This window comes from Arachis ipaensis, chromosome B03, assembly GCF_000816755.2.
Source record: "Arachis ipaensis cultivar K30076 chromosome B03, Araip1.1, whole genome shotgun sequence".
Classification (NCBI taxonomy): Eukaryota; Viridiplantae; Streptophyta; class Magnoliopsida; order Fabales; family Fabaceae; genus Arachis; species Arachis ipaensis.
The window spans coordinates 4,848,965-4,865,926 of NC_029787.2; the positions used below are offsets into that span (position 1 = coordinate 4,848,965).

Sequence of the window (16,962 nt, forward strand, 5' to 3'; positions counted from 1 at the left end):
AAATTTAATGTTTTGGTATTTTGTTTTATGAAAAAGTAAAATAAATTATGAAAATAATATATTCTCATTTTGTTTTTCATTTAAAAAATTTAAGAAAAAAATATAATTATAAAAAATTGATAAGAATAATAAAAAAATTTTTTATTAGTATTTTTACATTCTTTCTATTAAAATAGATACAAAATACACTAATTTAATATCTTTATACACAATAGTTCTATTTCTATCTCATTTGATCCGTCCTTATAAACAAATGTGGAATAAATTCGTGATCCGATCACAAAATACATCACGAAATTGAAGGTAAGTCACTCAAATTACAATTGTTCACATGTAAATTCTTTAGTATAAATTATTGAGAACGTAATTATAATGATTAGAGCGTCTTAGTCAATGAGTAATAGTTCAAATGGCATAGTCTCCCCATACTCATTTAAGATGTTGCGGGTTCGAATCTCCTATCTTTGGTAAAAAAAAAATGATTAGAGCGTCTTAAAGTGATAAGCAGTGCTTAATTAAGAGGCCAGTTTTCTGGTGCCTATGTTTTTGGTGGTTAAGAGTGGCTATGGTTGACCAGCCATCAACACGAGCACACGTGGAATGAGACGTTAGCACTAATTCAACATTAGGCTGAAAGGAGATACGGTAACTGAAAGGGCATAGTATTCGCACACCGTCAGCACCGAGAGAGAGCTCCACTGCTCCGCTGAGGAACTCACACCTTCAACGGTGGCGGCGACTTCCCCTGCTTCTCTCCGAAACGACCTGGGTCAACAAGTATCCGTCTGTAACGGCAGGCAACCGCCTTCCGATACTAAGGCAACAAGTACAGTCGGAGACGAGGCGTTCCCAGCATGAGTGCTCGACACTTGCTACTTTTGGGTTTGGGAATTTCTCAAAATTTTCCACCTATTTTATCGAAGGGTTCTGTCTTTGGTTTTCCAAATTTCACAAAGAGAAAGTTTAGGGTCAGTAGATTTTGTGAGTTTTAGTCATCAGTTAGCCATTAATGATATTTTTAATGGTATAAGATTACATCTAAGAATATAGAATCATTCAATTTTCTTTTAATGATTAAGTGCTGACCAGAATTTAATAAAAGTGCTTCTTTCACAAATATCTCTCCCATCATTCACTCCTGAAGGCTGATCCAATACTTTTACCCCACGTTCATTAGTTCGTTTACCGTGATCAGATGGGTCAAACCTTTGGTCAGTTTCTGGATTGGATGTTGCAGCTTAGCCACCATAGTCATGTAACCCACACAGTCACCACAGACTGCACCAATTAAGAATAACAATATTTATCATGGTGATAGGTATGCATAATATCAACAACTCTTGAACTTGAGTTTGAGTAGGTTCAACCTTAAGGCGGCATAAATCTGTTTCTTGAGAATTTTCCATGCCAGAGAGTTATTGAGCACCTCAATGACCACCCAGATGAAAACAATGATGAAAAGGTAAGAAATAATCTTATCCACAAGTTGTGTTCCAGGGTCGGGCGACATCAACTGCATAGAAAAGAGATAGCTGAAGGTGATGGAAAAAGTCGGACCAATGAGTTGAAAACCAACCCAGCCAGTGGGTATTAGAATAAGAATTGTAAGAATGGTGAAGAAAAGGGCAGTCTTGTTAAGGAATGCTAAGGCAAAGAAAACAATTTCTTCTCCGAATTCCTAGCATTTAAAGTATTATCATAAGTTATCATTTCACTCTTGCTCACTTAAAAGTTAGAGTGTCTTTATAGTTACACACTGCCTTTTTTTATACTTTAGTATATCTTTTCAGCCAAAGAAGGAACAAGTTCAACTTCGCTAGAGATGAACTTTGCCTCAGTAAGCTTACGAATACAGGAAAAGAAAGTAAAAGATTTGGTGATGCGAACATGAACTCCGATTCGCGTCAGCAAACTAACTCAATGGAAGGTCCAATTGAAAACTCAGCTGATGTACCTGCCGAAGAGGGGCGAGAAGCAGCAAGTCCAATTAGAAATAGGAGGGTGAGAAAGGCCCCATATTGGGCCAGGGACTATCAAATGGGAAAGTGAGTGTGGGTGCACAATAGAAGTAGGATGGAGAGTTAGTTAGAACACCAGGAGAATATAGTGGGAGGTGAGGTATAGTGGGAGGCAGAAAAAAGGATTAAGTCTGTTACGGGTGGAGTTTATTCTCCCTGAACTCAAAGGCAGGGAATTGTGACGTATATCTATATTTCAGAATTAATACACCATTCTTCTTCTCTTTTAATCAAATTTTACATTGATTTCTCTTTACTGCTATATTCTTGTGCAACATATTGGTGCTTTCATTGAGAGGTGTTGCGATGGACACTGGAACTTCCCTCTCCCGATTGGAAGAAGTATGCAAGCAAAATCGATCTGAGATCGCCGCGTTGCAGCGAAACCATATAGAGACGATGTCGCAACTCTCCAGCACTCAGGAACGGATCGGATCGGTTGAGTCCTCCATGAAAAACATTGAGAAGATGTTGCGTGAGACTCTGAAGCTGAAGCAGGCAGTCCTAGAGCAGAGGACCAACAATAGTTTTTCTGACTTCACGAGTGAATCCCAATCAAGCTACTAGCCAAAAAGAGTGAAGACGGAGTTGCCTACGTTTGACGGTGAAGGTGTAGAAGAGTGGACGTTCCGAGCTCGTGAGTACTTCGAGCTATATGCGGTGCTTGAAGCGTGGAGGGTAAGAATGCTTTCATTTCATTTGACTGGAGCTGCCTATACTTGGTATCGTTGGTGTGTGAACAATGCCATTAACCACACATGGGAGAGTTTTTTGGAAGCTCTTTGTACCAGGTTCGGCAAGAGCTTGTTCCATGATCCCAAGGCGGCCTTGAATGAGCTTAAACAGACAACAACGGTGGCTGCATATCAGCATAAGTTCGAGGAGCTCTCGAACCAGGTGACGGGATTAAGCGAGAAGTGGGTGATCTCATTGTTTGTGGCCGGTTTATCGGAACCGTTGAAATGCGAATTGATGTTAGCCAAGCCTAGATTATATGTTGATGCTGTCTCGTTGGCTAAACTCCATGAGTAGAAGAACTTGGCCTGCTCCGTGAATTTGAGACCACAAGGGTACCGCAACCTTGGAGGCGCCCCCACCAGCCATCTCAGTTTCCCAAAGTCAGCGCCCATACGCCCACCAAGCATTACTTCGTCAGCCATGGGAAGCGGCACCACAACGGAAAAAGCAACCACCCCAATCCAGAAGCGTCTCTCGGCTGCAGAAATCAAACAGAGACGAGATAAGGGCCTATGTTACTATTGTGATGAGAGATATTCGATGGGGCACAAGTGCAAGTCTACCTTCCTACTACTGGTCGGAGAAGAGGAGATGGAGGAATTGACGAGGGAGCGACCAGGGGTAGACGAGAGTGAGGATACTGATCCTTTCACAGCGCTGCCGGATCCAGAGGGAGGAGAGACAGTGGAGATTAGCTTCAATGCTATGGTTGGCACTTATCATCTGGAGACCATTAGAATAGCTGGAACATGTGGCGGTCAGCCTGTTATGGTTGATAGATGGTGGAAGCACCCATAATTTCATGAAGGAATCCACTGCCAAGAAGTTACAATTAACTTTGACCCCGGTGCATCAATTAAATGTATATGTAAGTAATGGGGAGTGCATTGGGTGTGCTTCAAAATGTAGCGATGTACCACTGCACATGCAAGGCTATGGGTTTCGCTTAGAGACATTCATCCTAGATATCAAGGGAGTGGATATTGTGTTAGGGGCTCAGTGGCTAATGCAATTGGGCGATGTCACTATGAATTATATGAATTTGACTATGTCCTTTAAGTTTGGGGAACTTACGGTCAAGCTGCAGGGAGAAAGGTTGTTTCATCCTGGTGCGGTGGGCACCCGGGCTCTTAATAAGATGGTATCCGCAGATGTCATCGCATCTTTCTTACACTTACGGATGATTGAACATGCCCCTGTACTTGCACCAAATCAGGCAGAGCAAGATGAGAATGTAAAATTGTTATTGCATGAATTTAAGGAGGTGTTCCAAGAGCCGGAAGACTTACCTCCTCAAAGAGACATTGAGCATCAAATACATCTGCAGCCAGGAGCTAATCCGGTTAACATGCGCCCCTACCGTTACCCTCATTACCAAAAGGAAGAGATTGAGAAGTTGGTTGAGGAAATGCTGCAAGCGGGAGTGATCAGAGAAAGCCATAGTGCCTTCTCTAGCCCAGTGTTATTGGTGCGCAAGAAGGACGGCAGCTGGCGTTTTTGCGTGGACTATCGCGCTCTCAATGCCATCACCATCAAAGATAAGTTCCCTATTCCAACCATTGATGAAATTCTAGATGAGCTTTATGGTGCTGCTATTTCTCCAAGATTGACTTACGCTCCGGTTATCACCAAATTAGGGTGCGAGAGGAAGATATACACAAGACAGCGTTTCGTACGCACTTGGGACACTATGAATTCTTGGTCATGCCTTTCGGTCTCACAAATGCCCCCTCTACCTTCCAAGCAACAATGAATAGAGTATTTGGCCCCTACCTCTGGAAGTTCATCGCTGTCTTTTTCGATGACATTCTTGTTTACAGCCGAACAAGATAGGACCATCTCCACCACCTACGGACAGCCTTGGGTGTCTTACTTCAACACCAATTTGTTGCCAAGCTCTCTAAGTGCACATTCTGCCAGCCGCAGGTGGAGTATCTTGGTCATGTAGTGAATGGGGAAGGAGTTCAAGTTGATGCCTCCAAAATTAAAGTAATTGTGGAGTGGCCAGGCCCTCAACCTTGAAGCAGCTCAGAGGCTTCCTGGGGCTTACCGGGTACTACAGGCGGTTTGTAGCTAAGTATGCACACCTCGCAGCACCCCTTACAGAGTTGTTAAAGAAAAACAGTTTCGCTTGGACAAGGGAGGCTGAAGTTGCTTTCGAAACCTTGAAGAAAGCTCTCACTCATACCCCTGTCCTGACCTTGCCAGATTTTTCGTTACCATTCACAGTTGAGACTGATGCTTCTGCTCATGGAATAGGTGCTGTTTTGTCACAGCAAGGTCACACAATTGCATACTTTAGTAAGAAATTAAATAGTAGATTTAAGATGGCTTCTGCGTATGTGAGGGAGCTCTACGCTATTACTCAAGCTATGGCCAAGTGGTGGCATTACTTAGGGGCGTCGTTTCTGCATTAAGACAGATCATCAGGGTTTGCAAGAACTAATGAACCAGGTGGTGTTGACCCCTGACCAACAATTTTACCTCACTAAGTTGTTGGGGTATGATTTTGAGGTGGTGTATCGTTCTGGCAAGACCAACTTGGCCGCAGATGCTCTTTCAAGACAGGATGAGGAGGAACTTCTTAACACTGATGCAGAGTTCCAGACTTTCTCCACAGTTCAATCTTCATTGATTCCGACCTTGCTACGTGCTACTGCCGAGGACCAAGAATCTCAGCTGCTAATTGCGCAATATAATCAGGGCACCTTACCTGCTGATTTCATCCATCAAGAAGGGCTTTTGGTTTATCGTGGGAGGATTTGGGTCCCTGATTTTGAAGGTCTACGGGTTAAATTGCTCCAAGAGTTCCACCTTACTCCTATGGCTGGCCACCAGGGAGAACTCAAGACATTTAAAGCATTGAGCAGTGTATTTTTCTGGCCGGGAATGCGCCGGGACATTCACAAATTCATCAGGGAGTGCAACACTTGTCAAACAACCAAATATTGCCCATCCAAAACTCAAGGACTTCTTCAACCGTTACCGGTACCAAAAGGACCATGGATGGAGCTCTCTATGGACTTCATTGTTCATCTTCCTAAATCTGCCGGCTATTTAGCCATCATGGTGGTAGTGGACCGCTTTAGCAAGACAGCCCACTTTGAAGCTCTGCGTCCTGGCTTTACTGCTGCATCTGTTGCTAAGGTCTTCATTGCTTCCGTGGTCAAGCTACATGGATTTCCTACTGTCATTGTCTCAGACTGCGATCCCATTTTTCTCAGCCGATTTTGGCGGAGCTTGTTGGAGCATAGCGGAACTAAACTACACTATAGTACAGCTTATCATCCTCAGAGCGATGGTCAAACGGAAGTCACAAATCGTTCCTTGGAGCAGTATTTGCGGGCATTCACCCATTCGCGACCACAAAGTTGGGTTGCCTTCCTGCCTTGGGCTGAATTCTGCTACAATAGTTCCTTTCATTCTACAATCCAAATGACACCCCATGAAGCATTGCACGGATTTCCAATGAACCTTTCTCCGGGTTATATCTCAGGGGCTTCTCCAGTACTGGAAGTGGATCAGTTTTTGGGTACTCGAGAGATCCTTAACGATGAATTGGGATTTTATCTGCATCAAGCAAGGCAGAGAATGAAAAAACAAGCAGATAAAAATCGCAGAGATAAGGAGTTCAAGGAGGGTGATTGGGTTTTATTGAAGCTTAAACCGTACCGGCAGATTTCACTCTTCCTCAAGGAGCACCCGAAGTTAGGACGGCAATTCGTCGGCCCTTACCGTGTGCAGCGGCGAATTGGGAAGCTCGCATACCGATTGGAGTTGCCGGAGGGGAGCACTATCCACCCGGTCTTCCATGTCTCTATGTTGAAAGAATATCATGGGGAACCCCCAACGGAAATCCCGGCGTTGGCAGCGACGCCCACGACCTTCCAGCCCCTCCTAACTGCGATTTTCGGACGTCGCATTGTCATGCGGGGGGAGTGCCCTTCGAACAGGTGATGGTGGATTGGGCAGGGTCTCCTCGCAAAGAGTCAGCTTGGGTAGACAAGGATGAACTCCAACGATTGTTCCCAGATGTTGACCTTGAGGACAAGATCCCTGTCGGACAGGGGATAGTTGATGCGAACATGAACTCTGATTCGGGTCAGCAAACTAACTCAATGGAAGGTCCAATTGAAAACCCAGCTGATGTACCTGCCGAAGAGGGGCGAGAAGCAGCAAGTCCAATTAGAAATAGGAGGGTGAGAAAGGCCCCATATTGGGCCAGGGACTATCAAATGAGAAAGTGAGTGTGGGTGCACAAGAGTTAGTTAGAACACCAGGAGAATATAGTGGAAGGTGAGGTATAGTGGGAGGCAGAAAAAAGGATTAAGTCTGTTACGGGTGGAGTTTATTCTCCCTGAACTCAAAGGCAGGAAATTGTGACGTATATCTACATTTCAGAATTAATACACCATTCTTCTTCTTTTTTAATCAAATTTTACATTGATTTCTCTTTACTGCTATATTCTTGTGCAACATTTGGTATATTAGTCAACTCTTCCTAGAATTTTTTTCTATTCGAACAATATATAAGATTCAATGTATGTCAAAATAGTAAACTACACGTACAGAGTTAGGATGTGAATGATGAGGTAGCATGCATATATACCTGTAGGTCGTTATTGATAGCTGAAACGTGCAGAATATAATGGTGTTTCCTGCCTCATCCTTGCCATTAACGATGGAGTACTTCAAGCATGCAGACCCTTGCGCGTGTTTCTCCTTAGCCAGCCAACCAGTTGAGGTCAATAGGGTATGAAAATCCATTTTAATTTGTACTGATTAACCCACGTTGTCGCTAAGGAAAGGGGGTGTATGACTGTATGCGTTTTTGATTTGGAAAAATGTTTATCTATTACTAAAGTGTGAGAACAAATTGTTTATTGCAGAACCTTAGAAGATGTTAATCATCACGAATTACCCTAATTAATAGTGGCTAATTAAAGGACTAGCAATTAGTATATATATTATTTATTGCATTACAAACAGTTACATTAAACCAGAGAGAACAACAGACAAAATCCAGAGTAGATGATGACAGTTAGAAGCGTCACTTGACCAGCAATCCTGTATGTCGTGATTGATAACAGAAAGGTGCAAAATGGTGTTGCCTGCCACATCTCTCCAGTTCAACACCCTTGCGGGTATTTCTCCTGAGCCACCCAACCAGCACCCTGAGAGCATCAAACTGCTGATATCTCACTGCAACGTGAAGAGCATTCTCATCAAACTAAGAGGTCACGGTCTCCTATTTCACTTACAAGATGAAGAGGGGTGCTGCCCTCCCTTCCTTTCACTGTTCATGTCTACAAGGCGACGAGCCAGTTTGCTATGCCCATTTTTTATAGCAAGGTGGATGGGGCTGAACCCTTGCTGGTTGAGCTTCAAAGCAAATGAGGGCAAAGTAGAGATACTTGAGCTCCAGCTCAGGATTCGTCCTGAGATCCACGGATGCAGCAATATGCAAAGGTGTGCTAACAGATGGTTTCGAATCAGCATCATTCAAGATATCTTGATCCCCCTGAATTAGAGCGTAGAGAGCAGCTTCATCCAACGGGCTTACATTATTTGCCATGCTTTTTGTATGCTAACAAGCTTTTTTGCTAGTAATCAAACTTAAAAAGGTGATGCTGCACCAAATGATCTTGATGATACTACTATATTTAATAGAGTACACGCACATCATATACCCAAACTTAAACCATATATAAATAAATTCCTGATCTGGATCACAAAAATACATCACGAAATTAAAGTTGAGGCACTCAAATTAAAATTTAAAACTGTTCACATGCAAGTTCTTCAGTGGAAATTACTGAGAATTAAAGTACATGACTAAAATGGATGACCAAGAAATCAACCAACACAATGATCAGTAGTAAAGTGCTCTGCCATCCAGTGGGAAATGCACTTATATATGAATAGACACGCGGTAGAAGAAAAATTAGTCAGTATGGTATGTGAATCCGTGGTCAAATTTGTACTGATCATTAAACCCACGTTGATATTGCTCAAGAAAGGGGGTGTATGCGTGTTTGGTTTGGAAAAATAGGGGGTTCGCAGATCTACGATAAATATTGCATCCCATCTAAAATTGTGGATACAATCTGATTTCGGAGACTGATCGAATCTAGGATCCGATCCACACCCTTTAAGGATCGGATCGCAGGGAAAAAATCTTCTAAAGTGACAATGTTAGTAATGTGGTAAAGTGATATTTTAATCCTCTTTAAATTTGTAACATTTATTATCTGTGCGCCCCATTATCTTAATCCAATGGTGATTAACAGCGTACTTTTTCCTCTAAAGTGACAATACAATTTTAGAGGAGTCAGATCCGGATCGCAGATATCTGCTCTACATTCGTGTATCCGATCCGCGGTGCAGATCTGCACAATAATAATTAAAAAATAAATAAATATATATTTGGTATTATATTTACTTGTTTGTATGTTTTAGTTAGTAGTTATTATTCATATATTGTATTATTTTATTTTTGTTATTTAAGAAAAGTTTGATTAAAAATATTTTAGGAATAAATAAATTTAAAAGAGTGAAAAAATATTTTTATTGAATTTTTTATATAGAAATATGATTAAAAAGAAAAGGTTCAATTATGCGGATATACCCAATATCCAATCAGACAAAGAAAAAATGCAGATATTATATCCGATCCGATGAAGACTGTGCGGATCGAATCGAATCGTACACCCCTATGGAAAAATGTCTATCTGTTACTAAAGTGTGTGGACAAATTGTTTATTACTGAACTTTAGAAGATGTGAATCATCAAGCATTACCCCTAATTCAAGGACTAAAAGCCACACTTGAGATAAAAAAATGGAGACGAAGAGGTAGTATATATCTTTATCATGTATTATTGCATTACAACAGCATGAAAATAAAGCCTGAATTGAAACAAAACAACCAATAAACATGCAAACTTTCTAGCAAGGATAGGCACACACGATCAAATTAAACTATAAACTTGTGTAGTTCTAACTTTAAGTCTGCATAGAATCTTTTCGCCTTCAAAGTCAACGAAGATGCTGAAGGTAAGTTCATCATCATTTCAATGGCTACCAAGCAATAAATAACAACATAAACAACCATCATAACGGTAGCTATATGTCTACCTCTAGTTGTTGGCGATATCAGCTGCATAGAATAAAGATAGCTGAAGGCAAAGGAAAAAATTGGCCCAAGCAACAGAAACCCAACGGAACTGCTGAGTATTAGTGTAAGAATGGTAAGTGTTGTGACCAAAAGCACGAGCGTGTTAATGGCTAATATGGCAACAAAACCACTGGCTGATAGGACAGATTTTCCGGCCGGAGGACTAAGTACAGTTTGGTAGATTCCGGTTAGAAGCAGAGCTGCAACTACCAAGTAAGATTCGCGCTGTATATCTGAGATATTGTGTCTAGTGCGTTTTACACGGATAATTATTCTTCGGTGAAGTGTGATGTTTAGTTTGAGTTGAGTTGCAAGGGTGGGATCATCTTTAACCGATGAACCGCGTTTTGCTCCAACCTTCTCTAATTCTCTCTCCATCTCTGTGCTACAAGCTCTGTCTAAAGCTGTTCTGTTTTCTGAGTTCTTGCTGTTTAAATTCATGCTTTTACACTTTATCAACAAATTCAGAGCCTATGAAACATTACAGGAGCACACAAATGAATTTACACCAAATTTGTAATTCTATCAAGGATAATCCGAGTTTTATTAAATTTTAAGATAGATACTTGTTAAAGTCAACGATATTAATTTTTTTTGTAATTATAATATTAGATGCCTCAATTACCCTAGTTAAAAAATTGTTGTTTAAATGTAAAATTTTTTATCTAATACATGAAATTCTTAACAAAACTTTTTATACTTAAATTTACTATAACTTTCAATTTCATAAGTCATAAAAGTAAATATCATCATGCAAAATGAATAAAAAATCATCAATAATATTTACTATATAGAAATATTATTTGGTTGTACATAAAAAAAAATAATTATTCTTTGCTAATAATTTAGATGATAATAATATTTTGAAAGAAAAATGCCTAATATATAAAGATGAGTATAGATGTATGTGCTCGTATCAGCATCTTAGTTTTTGATTTGTCGGATTGAGAAATATTGCGAGAAATTTAAAAAACAAAATGAGTATAGATGTACAGAAAGTGTACTTGTATGTCATGATTGAGAGCTGAAAGATGTAAGATGGTGTTGCCTCCCTCGTCTTTCCAGTTCAAGATAGAGCGTTCCAAGGTTGCAGCACCTCTGCGAGTATTTGTCCTGAGCCAACCAATGAGCACTTGCAGAGCCTCCAACTGTTGATGTTTGAGCGCAACATGAAGCGCAGTCTCCCTTCTCACAGTCACATCCTCAATTGAGTCAGGACAAACCTCGAGAAAATAGGCCAAAACTTGAGCTTCTCCCTTTTGACTTACAATTGTATGAAGAGGAGTAATGCCTTCTCTTCCTTTGACTCGGACGAGGTCCTTGTCGATGTCCACGAGGCGACGAACCAGTTCGCCATGGCCTTTTTGAATGGCAAGGTGGATGGGGCTGAGGCCATGCGTGTCTAGCTTCAAAGCAAATGAAGGTTTCAATCTCATAATCTCAGTAGCAAAGTGGATGTGGCCAGCAGATGCAGCTGTATGCAGAGGAGTCTCAACAAAGGGTATGGCTTCCACGTCTTCTAGAATATATGGATTTGCTTCAATTAGCGCGTAGAGACGGTTTATGTCTCCGGATTTAGCAGCTTCTTCTAACGGACTAATAACATTCGCCATCTTTAATAATTTGTTTGTTGTTTGAGCTTCTTTACTTTGTTCTTAATGAAGACTCCAATACCACAAGTTAATTCAATTATATCATACGATTATCCACTTTTAGACTCCATTAGATTCGCCAACAGAATAAACGAAATCCAGAGTATGATGTATGAAACTCATTTTAGAATGAGTAAATTATTAAGAATCACTAGCAATATTGAGTTCAGGGCTTTGAAAGTGTCAAATCTTCATAAATAATGAAGGAAAAAGCCTTATATGAAGATTGAATAATGATATAAATCTACACATCTACAAAATTAAAACTAAATATATAGTACCTAGCTAATTGCAATTGATGTGTGTATTTGCAATTGATGATGTAACTCAGCGTAGCGATAGCCCATAGGCCGCACAAACAAACAACAGTGAAGTAAGCATACATGTGACAAAGGACGTGGTACAAATATTGTTTATCAAGTGGAAAATATTCCAAGCAAGTTTTTTTTTTTTGAAACAAAAGAAGCTCAACACAGTAAAGTGGAGCACATGATTCTAACAATAAGTGCTACATAGAATTACATAAATTCTGTCAACTGCCGAAAGGATCACTATCGGTCCATTCTTTGTAACTCAAAAACGTCCTTATTACAATCTCAACACCTGCTTCCTTATGATTGAAGATTCTAGCATTACGTTCCACCCAAATATTCCAGATCATTGTGAAAAACCCAATCAGCCACATTTTCTGTTCTTGTTTTTGCTTATGCCTACCAGTCCAACTCTCAAACAGTTTCCTAATGGTACCAGAAATAGTCCACGCCTCACCAAAACTCCTCAACCAACTGCACCACACCTGCCATGTTATTGGATTCATTCTGTCTTTTCTCTAGAGCTAATTCCTGTTTATAATTATAAAATAGATGTTCTTTAATTACAGCAGTAGTTTTATTTCACTCTTGTTACATGTTCATAGTTCTGGCACGTGATGTGATGTTCTTGGGGCATAAGTATATGAAGATTTGGTGAAAAATGTTTTTGGCGCATAGTATTATTGATTAGATTTTCAACGGGTTCAAGTTATTCAAAAGCTCCAGCTTAATTGAGTTTATCTTGGTTTAATTCCATGACATCACGGGTTTGATGTGTTTTTAAAATTTTGTGGATTGTGTTAGATCAAAACCAGATCAAATGAAACCATCTAACTTAACTACGAACGGGTTTCAGAACAACCACAACTTCAAATGTAAAAAGGACATTGCTTTCAGGGTCAACGTTTGCAAACTGCAGTGGAAGACAGGAAAAGTGAATTTCAATCTTAATTAATTGATAACTACGTAGGCCAAATCAGAATTTCGTACCAACTTGAAGCGCTAGAAGGTTACAGGTTAGATCAACAAGAATGATATTTCGAATGCTGTTGGGATTTTTTTAGCAATGTCAACAATAGTCTAGAGATGTGGACACGCTGCCTCAAAGGGGAATTATCTTAGGTGTAGGCATTGACCACAACATTCACTCATTCAGAATTCAGATAACTCAAAATGTGCAAAATATATTTAAAAAGCACCCTAAAAAGATTTAAATTTAAATTTTTAAAACATTTATTACACAAAAAAAATCTAAAAAATATCAAAACTTTTCAAATAGATAACCTAACAAAGTAACAATCAGTGAATCACCGCATAGCAAAACCCAAAAAGTGAAGGAGTTCATGAAAGCCATGACGACAATCTAAACAGCAAACCATTTTAATGCATACTCGAAATTTTGTTCGAAACTCCCAAATCATACTAATTTAAGAAAAATATTTGTCAATTAATTTTTGTACGCCAAATGAACTTTTAAACATGCTAATACATATTTGGCTTGGATAGTAGTCCAATATTCAGTACAGATCCCATGTAAAGCAAAAGCAACAAAATCAACAAAAGGGCATAACAAATGTTGGTACCATTTATGTAAGAGTACCCATTCAATTGGGATTAACAGGGTATTCCCATAGAATTTGAAGGGACAAATCAAATAATCTAAATACAAGGGAATAAGCATTATTTCCCCTTTCCCAATTCATGCTCTGTCCCCATGGCTACTGCTGGTGCCAGAAATAAATGTAATATTCCACCACCAGCAGCTACAACAATATTTATCTTTATCAGTGTTGAACATCAAAATTGTACCCATCAATGACCATTTCAGAAGAACAATTTCCATTGATTTGAACTAAACGGCTTAACCAGTTCACAATCCCAGAGAGAGGGAAACTAGAGCTCCATCTAATTTTTATAGTTTCATGCTATTTACAGTATGAATAAAAGATACTCAACTAACTAAAACAAAATGTATGTTTTGTTCTCTTAAAAGCAAAATCTGAACTCAAATAAATCAATCTTCAAATCTCCATGTTCGCCTCCGCGAGTTCCTATTGAACACCGATCTCAGCGAAACTCGTTCCGGACCAAAAAATCTAGACCTGCTAGAACCCAATCTTCCAAAAATTGACATGAAATTTCGAAAAACCCTACCAATTCCATGACTTTCCCTAACCCTATTGCTCCTCACAGAACGCGCAATCCTCCTCGGAGCTCCGTTAGGGTTCAGTGCTCCGTCCATCTCCGTGTACACGACGGGAAGGTGGTTTTCACCTGCTCTCCGGCCACCAGAAAATCTACCGACGGCGAATCCCCCTCCCGGCAGCCTCCAAATCGTTAATCCAATCGATTCCTCGTCGATTGAACCCGACATCAACGAATTCTGATCCGAAGGAAGCTCGTGTCGACACACAGGGCACGAATTCCGAATCGAAAGCCACGGAACGATGCAATCGGTGTGGTATATGTGCTTACATGGAAGCTCACGCGCCTCCGCCCGTAGCTCAAATGCTTCCTTACACACGGCGCAGTGCGCTTCGGCACGCACGTGCGCCTCCGCGATCTCCACCGCCGGCATCGACTCTATCGCCGCCTTAGAAGCGGGTGGATTCTCCAGCCGCCCAAACGCGTTCGTCTCGATCTGCGAGAACTGCTCCAAAAGCCGGTCAAATCCCGAACCTAACAGAAACTCCGCAATAGCTGGCGGCAGAGGCCGTAAACCGCTTCCGTCGCCGTCGTCGTAGTATAGCTCGAAGGCAGCACCACCTTCACGATCGGCGTCATCACTGGGGCCACGGAGAACAATCACAGGATTGAAAGGGGAGCGGTTTCCCGCGGCACTGCGGCGGCGACGGCGGAAACCTTGGTGGCTGGAATCGGAGACGTCGGAGAAGGGGCTGAAAAAGTGGTCCGGAGACGGGTCGGGTCGGATCTGTTCGACAAAACCGCTATTGCAGTTAGGGCAGAGGATGTTGGTTTCACTTTCGTCCATGATGTGAACGAAGCTTGAGCAGCTGTAACACCAAAACGACGCCGTTCCAGGTTGCGTTTCGAAGTTCATTTGCGAATTTTTCAGATCCGAAGGGGTTAGAGTCAGAGATAGAGAGTGTGTGGTAAGGCCTTAGAGAAGGGAGCGTGAATTTAAAGGATTAGAAGAAAGATAGAGAGAGAGAGGAGCGGTGTGAATGAATGAATGTGTTAGCGTGTTAAACCCACGCGTTTAAGTTGTCCATTGCAGGTTAATACAAAAAGCAATTAGAGCGTTGGCCTGTTTGTGGAAGAAGGTGCATAGTAATTTCTATAATTAATTTTTAAACGGCGGATTAACTAGAATTAGAATTGATTGATGTGACGTGACGAATGCATGAGGCAACAAGGTGGTGAAGACTGAAGAAGAAAGTGTTGACCGTAGACTGCACTGCACGGCAAGAGACGCCAATTTTGATTTTGAACAATTCATGGAAACTTCTTTTATTTTTATCTTTAAGCCCTGGAAGTAGAAGCAGAATAAGATACAAGTTTCGTGTTATTTTTGCTACTGAGTTCTCAATTTATTTTAGGAAAAAAGAAAATGGACTCTAGAGGATTTAATTTGCACAAATCAAAAGTATTAGAATATTGAGCTACACATCTTTTAAAGATTAAAATATATAGGGCACATGGAACAAATTAAAATATAGTTGGCAAGGTATTGGTATTGCTGTATAAGATTCCTTAAACAAGGGAAAAGGGTAACTCAATGGAGATAGCATTACCAATTACCATGATTATGGTATGCTTGTAACTCCATTTTGTGGCAGAGACTCTTGATGTGAACATGGCATGTTTGGCTTACCTACACATTCAAAACTTTAGTTTCATGATTCTACTCTTGACCTATCTAGGCCCCACTTCCATCCCAATCTTTCTATGGTCCCACTTTTACGCTCCTCTTCTCTTTTCTCAAATTTTTTATCTATTAATTAAATTAATCTTAAATTTTTCACTTTATTTAATAGATACCCTAAACCTGTCCAATAAATCCATCTTTACTCAATTTTCCATTCAAGTTCCATAATTTTTACATTTTTGTAAGAGATTTTATTTGAATTTGTGATGGATTTTAAACACACACAAAAGCTATGGTTATATTTTAAATTTATTATATACTTTTTAAATCCCACAAATTTGAAATGAAATTTCAGAATATATTAAAAATTCTCACAAATGAGTTCAATTTTTACAAAATATAATTTTTTTAAAAATATCCATAGCGGAATCGAATGAAAATTTAAATGAAAGGCAAAACTTACAACAACAAAAAAAATCAATATAAGAAATTTAAGATGAAATTTAAGTTTAGCATTTATTTTATTATTTCTTTATGCACTTCACCCTTCACTTTAATTGCATTATTCCAACTTCATTTCAATCATCCTTGGCCATTTTTCTTGAGTAAGATTAAGATTTCACTATCCAAATATTTCATTCTTGTCAACATACTTTACTCGTAATTCTTTTTCATTGACTTGAGCTTTAAAGTATGCTTGGCCGGAATTGCTCTTAAAGGGGTCAAGAACCCTCCCTTACTTTAATTAAGATTCATCAACTTTTTCAAGCTTCATGTATTAATAATACATGATTAGTCATTTTAGCCTATGCATATAAAGTCTATTAATTAAGTAATTGAGTCTCTATGTCCCAAAATAATACAATAGAATTGAAGAAACGTTTTCCGTTTAACACTTGATTAGTCATTTTAGGTGTTTATTATGTCAAAATTAAACAACCTCCCAATACATTATTATTTTTTTATAAATATTATGACACTTATTTCTTTAAGTAACAACTTCAGTTTAAATAAAAGTTGAAAGCTCAAATATTAGTGGTGCATTACAAAATGGGAGCCACGGAGGAGGTAAAGACGCTGAAAACGTCTTTTTGTAAAATTATTTTTTAATAATTAAAATTTAATACATATAATCGATTAAATCGTGTTATTTTTGTTAAAATTAGGCTAGATAAATTGATCTGACAAAAAAAATCAAATCTTAAATCTTAAACTGGTCTAAATTAATATTATTTTTT

The 16,962-nt window shown here is 39.6% G+C and overlaps 2 protein-coding genes across 2 annotated transcripts; both read right to left on the minus strand.

Moving 5' to 3' along the window:
- On the minus strand, positions 9,586 to 11,813 carry LOC107629081 (ankyrin repeat-containing protein BDA1-like). The gene is made up of 2 exons (XM_016331775.2): positions 10,937 to 11,813; positions 9,586 to 10,403 (listed from the first exon to the last, which is right to left on the minus strand). The coding sequence occupies exons 1-2, from the start codon at positions 11,543 to 11,545 to the stop codon at positions 9,732 to 9,734; spliced, it is 1,281 nt and encodes a 426-aa protein (XP_016187261.1). The 5' UTR covers positions 11,546 to 11,813; the 3' UTR covers positions 9,586 to 9,731.
- On the minus strand, positions 13,459 to 15,135 carry LOC107629080 (E3 ubiquitin-protein ligase RDUF2). The gene has a single exon (XM_016331774.2). The coding sequence runs from the start codon at positions 14,954 to 14,956 to the stop codon at positions 13,910 to 13,912; it is 1,047 nt and encodes a 348-aa protein (XP_016187260.1). The 5' UTR covers positions 14,957 to 15,135; the 3' UTR covers positions 13,459 to 13,909.